Raw genomic sequence first — 8,436 nt, forward strand, 5'->3', positions numbered from 1 at the left:
AACAAGCAAGGAAGGAAGGTTTCAGTCCCTTTGCCTGAACGGGAGTCTTCATTGTCAGTTCACCCAGGGGGAAGAGGGGGGGGCAAGACGTAAGGAAAACCATGTGTGCGTTTTGGAAGATAAGGAACTCCAACCCTCCAACCTGCTACTTCCTGCAGCCATCTGAGATTAGTGGAACCCGGAGATGAATATTGGTTTATTGTGGCGTTCCCTACAGGTTGGACTGCCTTACAGAGGGACTCCTGGATCCAAAGGTTGTGGGGGTGGGGGGTGTCCAGTGACGTTTTTTTTTTGCGCAATTCTTTTCAACACTGCCAGAAACAGCGGTGCCCTTTTTAGCAAACATGTCTCATTTGAATAATTTATTTTGAACCGATTTGCAGTGGCTAGTTATTCAGTGTTTATTGTTTTGTGGTTCTGTTTTTGTAGCTGATATTGCAATAAGAGACACTAAATCATTACACTGAGCGTCAGGTCTGGGCCTGTTTTTTTTATTTTTGTAGCCTAACTTAGTGGCGTTGGTGTCAATGTGCTCTTTCACTGTCATGTTGGCGCAGCGTGTCACACAGCCGCCCTTCAAAACGCGTCTGAAGGTTTATAACGACAACAACAGCGCCTTTAAGGCCGTGGTACACTGAAAGCGCCAGGGCGCTCGCATCATCAAACCTGTCGACGTGTCTTTCAGAGTTTGTCTTTTCAAACTCGTGTTGCAGTTTATGTAATGTTTGCTTTCACTTGTTTTGAGTGTTCTAGAAACAAAAGTCAGTTTTTTTAAATTAAATTGACGATGTGAACAGACGTCCTCGCTTGACGCACGTCAACGGTGCTTTCAGTGTCTCGGGGCCTTTACATTCGCACCCGTCTTCTCTGGTGTGAAATTAAACTGTTATGAAAACCTGTTGGTCCTTATATTTATGACGACAAACCACAGGCCTTCAGTTCTACGTGAGAACGTACTGTAGACCTTCCCCTGTGTCTGTGATTGACCTCCTAAACCATCAACCCTAATCAGGATTGGCTCAATGTCCCTGGTTCTCTCGCCTTGGTGTTGGATCGTTCCAATCACAACTCTGTTGCCATAGCACACGTTAACCAATCAGGATAGCCCTGGCCAGTCTCTGGTGTGTGCTTGTCGGACATAATAAACTCTAGTGCCATTTGGACTGTGTGAGCACACCTCTAGCTGTGTTCAGTGTGGCTACTGACTTAAAGGAAGAGTTTTATTTATTTGTGTATTTATTTATTTGTTAAGAGTGATGAGTCAGGAAAGCGTGCTGCTGTTTCATGTTGGGTTTATTGCCACCATTTTAAATCAATGATGTTATAGAAGTGGTTTGAAATGAATCCACTGCTGTCTGCTTAGAAATTGAAAGTACAAACGTTCAACAGCGCTCTTTGAGAGATTCCCCTGAATAAAGGACGTAATATCTCTTTTTGTAGTGAATGTTTTCCCTTGACGTTAAATACACTAATGAAATTAAGCCCTATTGTCCCTATTCTGGGCGAGAACATTTAGTGAACATAACAGATCTGCAAGGTCACAATGCATCACATTGCGACGCATTGTTAGCTTGTAGATCGGCTATTATTTAATGTAGAAGGGAAAAAAAGAGGAGGGCTACTATATAGCCCTCTGGGGAACTCTGGTCAACTAAGTATATAGGGTTTTAAGTGGTTTACTTAAAACCAACCCATGGTTATAAATCACTCTATAACTGTGTTTGATTTGACATGCTCGGACATGAGTTTGTCTTGGTTGTGTTGGTGTGCCTTCTTGTACGGTAGCGAGGTGACATAGCCTACATCAGGGGTCTTCAACAGGGGGTCCGGGACCCCTAGGGGGTCCTCAGAGTTACTACAGGGGGTTCGGCAAACTTTATTTTCTTTACATTAACCACTTGAACCCTAGAATTCCTTTTCTACAGGGAACATTAGCCAAAAATAGCAGATCTACAAGCTCTATCTCTAGCTTGCAGATCGGCTATTTTCGGCAAAGGGGTTTGGTGTAGGGGGGAAAGAAGCAAATCCAGAATTGGAGGTTTAAGTGGTTAAATGTCTGAAATGGACAAAAAAAACGAATTTACACAACAGTGATGATAGTCAATGAAGCTATCTATGAAATCTATGAAAAAGTTTAATCTGCAACACAATTGTATACAATATGTAGTGGGGGGGGTCCCTGCTTCATCTATCTCTCAGCTAAGGGGTCCTTGGCCTGAAAAACGTTGAAGACCCCTGGCCTACATACATAACTTCCGTGTGACAGTTCTCAGACAATAAAGCTGGTTACAATAACAGTCTTTCTTTATGACTGTCCGGATTCCATAGCAAGGTCATGTGTTCACGTTCCTTTCGTTTTTCTTTCTAGAAATGCACTGATCAGTGAATTCATTCCTCGCAAACATAAAATGCTGCCAAATACATATACATTGTTAAACGTGACAGAAATGTGCCTGAAATTTCAAACGGACCAAATCTGGCCTCTCAAAAGCATGCCGACGCCAAATTCAAACACGGTAGCTGAGCGTTTGAAGGGGATGAAAGGTCTGACTGGGTGTCGAATTCGTAGCAGATTTGAACTTTGTTAACTATGATGTCGGGGGGGAAATATGTATTTATGATGGACTGCAGATGAAAGAGACGGTGTGTAACAAATGAAGTGCTGCATATTTTTTGTTTATTTATTTAATACATTTGCGTACCTAAGATCGTCGCTGTTGGGCAGGGGCCTTGTATCTCCACATTTCATCTTTTTAATCATTTTTGATAATCTAGTGCCCTATTTTATGCTTCGTCATATGACCGTGTCGTATAAAAGTAGCTACCGTAGCAGATGTACAAGCAAGCTTGCAGATCTGCAATTTTCTAAAGTTTCTGTCTCTGTCGGGTGGAAACCTCATATGTCCAAAACTGTTACTTTTCGGGATTCAAATTCAAAAATACCAAAAGTAGCACATCTACAAGCTCAAAACGTGTTGCGTCGCGCCGCATTTCGAGCTTGTAGATCTGCTACTTTTTATACGTTACTGTCACGCTGTAGTATGATCAAGTAGGGCGTTAATTTACCAACACACACAAAAAGTTAGAATATGGAGATAAGAGGTTTCTGCCCTACAGCGACCATACACAGCATAGAACATTTGACCATAAAAGCAGGAAAGGATCAGGACAAAACAGTTTAAACGGATCGTTTTTGAAGATATTGAAGTCATGAAGAAGGGATGGCATCCTGGCTTGATCTCAAAAGGTTTTCTTTCTCTCTTTTTGGGGGGGCAAACATGGGATCCATTGCTTCCCGCTGCAGCCTGATACTGATTCTCGTCATTTTTCTGTCTCAAATGAGAGCTGACAATCATAGTTTCTGGTAAGTCCTCTCTAATCGTAATACCTCATTATTTTGCTGTTAAGGAAGCGAGGCCCTGCCCGAAACAATACGTTTTGATGGAAATGTGGGGCGGCTGTCAGAGACATTGACGCTTCGTTTCCATTTAGCGATGCATGTGCGCCGGGGAACCACAATTGTGCCCGGGATCCTCGAGTGTGGAGTCGGCCGACCACATGATTACGCGGTGTGGTGGTCCCACATTACCATTTTAAGCCACTCTCTCTCCCCCCCTCATTACAGTCCAATAGGTTCTAATTACAAAAAGGCATTCTTGTTGTCACACACATGAAGAAGTTTCAGTCTTTTCATCCGTTTCCTCTGAACGCAGAACGAGGGAAATGTCTCCTAAATCAGTCAATGCTACGTCGCCGCCGCTCTCATTACGCGGCGATGAAGCTACCATCACTGAAACCGCCGTCGTGTTAGTGTCTTCTACAGGCGGTCACGGGCGCAATTTACTGTCAATGTTTTCCTCTAACCTTATACTGTACTGTAGCTATTAGTCTTCTGATGAAAACAGTGTGGTTGAACTAATGTTTTTCCGCCAGGGTTCGATTTGTAAAAAAAAAAAAAGCAGAGGGGGGAGAAGAGATTTTCTTAACCACTTAGGTCTACTATAAATACTTTGTTGTACGTCAAAGAGAGAAAATAGACGATCTACAAGATCACAATGCATCACAACACCTTGTAGAGCTGCTATTTTCACTATTTTAGTTTTTGGTACTTTTTTTCATTAAATTCTTAAATTGTCATATCATCAAATATAAATATCAGACAGTCTGCATTTCCAAAATGGAATTGCTTGTATCTGTAATCTGACTAGCAGGGATAAAACATACCCACCGCCATGAAAATAAAAGACAAGTGTGGGGGATATCAAATGCAGAGGCATGGATCCCCTTCTCCCCCCCCCAGCAAATCGAACCCTGGTTACCGCTTTTTATGATCCTCAATATCTACTAACACTCGAATTATCAAGTGCCATAGGAATCTCTTGCTCTCTTATGGAGAAACCTATTATCATACTGTAATGTCAATGCACTGTTAACAAAGACCGAGAAAATAAGATGCAAGTCTAAATGTTTCCCTGTGCTGCATGGTTAGTGGTCGGCAATGACAAAAAAATAAAAAATGAAAAAAATAAATATAAACATATCCTGTACGTGCTCGTGCTTAGGTGTGTAATGTTGGGAACCATAATCTCCCAGGTTGTCGGGCGTTTGTTCATGATATGATACCGGTGTTGATCAGCTATTACTGCCTTTCTCTTGGGGAGACAGCATTTGGGACAGCCTCAAGTCTGAGTTGATCCAGCGAAAGCGATCCCATGGATTATTGTGGTGTTAGAATGCGATATGCAATCCATCCCGATTGGTCCAAAGCCATTTGTGAGTCACTTTTATAGTTTACCCAACTTGGGCTCTGTGATGATAGTGAGGGGAGGAGGAGGGTACACACACCGCATTGATCCATTGATAAAAAAAATTGACGTTCCAAAATAGTCTCCTCATTTGGAATATCGATGTCTAATCAATGGAGCAACTATTGAAGCTATCTCACTAATATTTAAAGTAACCTCATGGGGCAAGGTAACTACACAACCCAAACTTCTGCCAAAGTGTAATTTTTGCTTTTAAACAACACATCAAGAAGCAGTCAGGGAAGCTTGTAGAAGTTCCACAGTAATCATCAGACGTGTTTTTGCCACTTTTAAGTGCTAAAATCAGATGCTGTCACCTCAGGAATACTATATTGTAAATGTGATTGGAAGTGTTTTCATGCTGTCGGTGCTCTGTGTGGATTGGGTTTGGTTTCTTTTCTATCCGAGGATTGCTTTTAGTGTGTGTTCTAAGTGGACGTTTTCTGATTGACAGGCCCGTTAATCTTTTGCTGCCTGTGGTTTTAAGGCAGGCCATTGGTGGATGGATCTGTCCATCAATTTGCCCCGTGCCAGACGCCCTTTGGTAGGGTTTTTGGGACGGCGGGCTTCTCTGTCAAATCTCCCTCGATTGTGCTTTCAATGTGACACTTTTGTGGAACTTGATTCAACCTGAATTAATCGTGTATAAATTTGTACAATATGCTGATGTTCTGAACAGAAGGGGGGGGTGGGGACAATAATGTTTATAATCTGATGGAGAAAAAGACATGTTTATTCATGTGCAAATACGATATATTCAGAATAAAACTTTATGATTACTATCTGTTGCATGGTGTCCACTTGCACTGGCTGATGGCCTTTTCTCGTAAATGTATTTTTTTTGTCCCCACAGTGGATCAGATTACTGTTACTAACCAGTGGTGGCAAGACACTAAGTACATTTACTCACGTACTGTACTTTAGTACTTCTGGTACTTTTACAGTATTTCCATTTTTCCATACTTTATAAGTCCATTCCACTATACGTCTCAGAGGCAAATATTGATATTTTCACTTCACTACAATTATATGACAATTGTAGTTACTAGAAATGTTGCAGATTTAGATTACCATTATTATTACAAAACATACATTAACCAGTTAAGCTCTATGTTATATTTCAAGCTCAAAAAAGCATTCAATCGTAGAGCTTGTATTTCAGCTATTTTCAAAACACTTTCGGACAGTAGGACATTCTACATAATGAAAACTGAAGTATAGTTTTTAATGCCAGTACCTTTATACTTTTGCTCTAGTTTTATTTGCGGGCCTTTAACCATTGATACCTGGAACGCATCTGTGTCACTTTAGATGTCTTTGGCTGTTCAAAAATAGCAGATATACAAGCTCATTGCGCGGCACCGAGTGCCGCGCTACGAGCTTGTATATCTGCTATTTTTGAAAAATCGTGAATTTTTATTTTTTAGATTCTTTTTCAAAAAACTGTTAGGATTTAGATTTTTTTAAAGAATCGCCTCAGGTCTTAATGGGTTAACAGAGTATTGCTACCTTGTGGTATTGCTACCTTGTGGTATTTTACTCGAGTAAAACAAATCTGAGTACTTCTTTCACCACTGTTACTTGCCAAAACACATTTCCCCTCTAATCGTGTGTGAGATTGGGAAGGAAGCGCCCGCATCGGGCTCTCCCAGTGTGTGTCCCCCCAGTCTCTCCCACCAACCGGCGGCCTCGAGAGCGCTGACATCCAGCCAACATCAACAACCTCCGGGAACATGAAGAATGGGAGCAGGAGCCGCCTCCGTCCCAGCCTCTCTATTGTACTGTACGCCATGACATTGAATTTGCTTAGAGGACACATCCATTAAGATTGACCCGTAAAGTGCTTCCACTCATAAATCCACGGTAATTCCTGTTTTCCCCCGTTGCACGCTGATTGAATAACAAGCGGCTTTCTTGTTAGCCCGCTCGTTCTGCGCGCACTTGAACCCCAAACCAGCTGTGCTCAACTCCAGATTCTAAGAGCTACTATTGTTCACTGCCCCCCAAAGACAAACTACAGGCTCATTTTTCCTCTTTATTAGAGACATTAAAAACTAGGCCCTAGTTTCTGCGTGCTATACCACTAGTCCACGAAGAGAAGGTAAATCCTTTAGGTGGTTGGGGACATTTTTAATGAGACCAATTACAACGTCTTTAGTATTTATGTTTAATAAAAAATGGCCTTTATTATTGGTAGCCCAGCTGGGGGAATGGCCATATGGAGAGCAATAATATGAAATTGCATATTTTACAGACTCTGCACAGGAAATGGATCGTAACAATATCGTACCAGCTAGCTTTATGGAACGCTTGATGTCCTAGACGTTGACTAGATAGAAGACGGCAAGAACCTTACAGTACGGTCCATGAAGTCTGAATATGAAACAAGGAGATAGTATACAGCTATATTAACACGGAGATCTTATGGCATGTCACGTGAATGTTGATGGTTAATGGTTAAATGGTTAATTTAACAGCTGTCAAAGGCACCGTCCCAGGCGAGCAGTCCATTGCAATTTACAACTTAGGCATTTAGCAGACATTTTATCCAGAGCGACCTCCAAAGTGCAAGATCGGAGTAAAAGGCATGGACATTTAGTCAACAAATGACAGGGTAAATGGTCACATAAATAGAGTGCAAAGAAAACAATGACTTTCTACAAAGAAACTAGCAAAAGTTCTTTACAAAAAAACACATTATTAAGAAAGTGCAAATTTGGAATAAGCTCAAATGAAACGGATATAAAATACGAGAATAAAGAAATGTATCAAAAGCCTCAATAAAAGGCAGCGGCAAATAGAAAAGTGTTCAGCTTTGATTTGGAAGAATTGACAGTTGTAGCAGAACTGCAGTTTGCTGGGAGATTTCTGGAGGAAGTAAACATCCGACCTAGTATAAATACCGTGTTCTCTAAATATCAAACAGTATACATTTTTTAAAATTATATACTTAGAATCTGTTGACAAGCTAAGAGCATACTATCTAAATAATGTACATAGCACATGTGAACAAATAAACAATATACATTCGGATGACACAGCATCCATATAAATAGTAACAGACCACATCATCAGTCTCACTGCAATTCTGAGCATGCAATATTTGTCCCAGTAAGTGAAAATATGTTTTTATTATAGAAACTATATCCTATAGGCCAGGGTTTCTCAAGGGTGCCATGGCATAAGTCCCGGGGTGCAGCAGAATACTTTGATAATAGTTGGAATTTATCAACATCACTTCAATTTAACAGACCCTCTAATAAAACTGTTCTGAGTTGCACTGACTGTACTGATTCTTCTACACTAAATCTCTTTGCCAAACATAATAGATCTACACTGCTATTTTTGGTGAATGAATAGGGATGCTGGGTTGTTAAAGTGGTTAAATGTTAAGTATAAAGTTATTTTCAGTCTGTCCTAAATGGAAACTGTTATTCTCTCGTGATACTGTATCTCAGGGGGAAAGATTTACATATTTACGTACCGTAATATGACATAAATGTAAGTTTCTATAAAGTAACAGTGTCATTCAGGGGCCATAGATGAAAATGTTATTTACAGGGGTGCCCTGAGCCAATAAAGTTTGAGAACCACTGCTATATGGGCTACAATAACATAAAGGGGGGATGAA

The 8,436-nt window shown here is 40.8% G+C and overlaps 1 protein-coding gene across 1 annotated transcript in view; it reads left to right on the forward strand.

The window, feature by feature from the left end:
- Window positions 1–638, forward strand: part of cacna2d1a (calcium channel, voltage-dependent, alpha 2/delta subunit 1a) — a gene marked incomplete at its 3' end in the record, with an annotated part of 144,815 nt that extends 144,177 nt beyond the window's left edge. The window contains exon 38 of the mRNA XM_080421118.1: window positions 558–638. Coding sequence (XP_080277244.1) covers window positions 558–638 — 81 coding nt within the window. The remainder of the gene's footprint in view (window positions 1–557) is intronic.
- Between the last annotated feature and the right edge of the window lie 7,798 nt (window positions 639–8,436).

Source organism: Gymnoscopelus braueri (genome assembly GCF_963280865.1).
Source record: "Gymnoscopelus braueri genome assembly, chromosome: 23".
NCBI lineage: Eukaryota > Metazoa > Chordata > Actinopteri > Myctophiformes > Myctophidae > Gymnoscopelus > Gymnoscopelus braueri.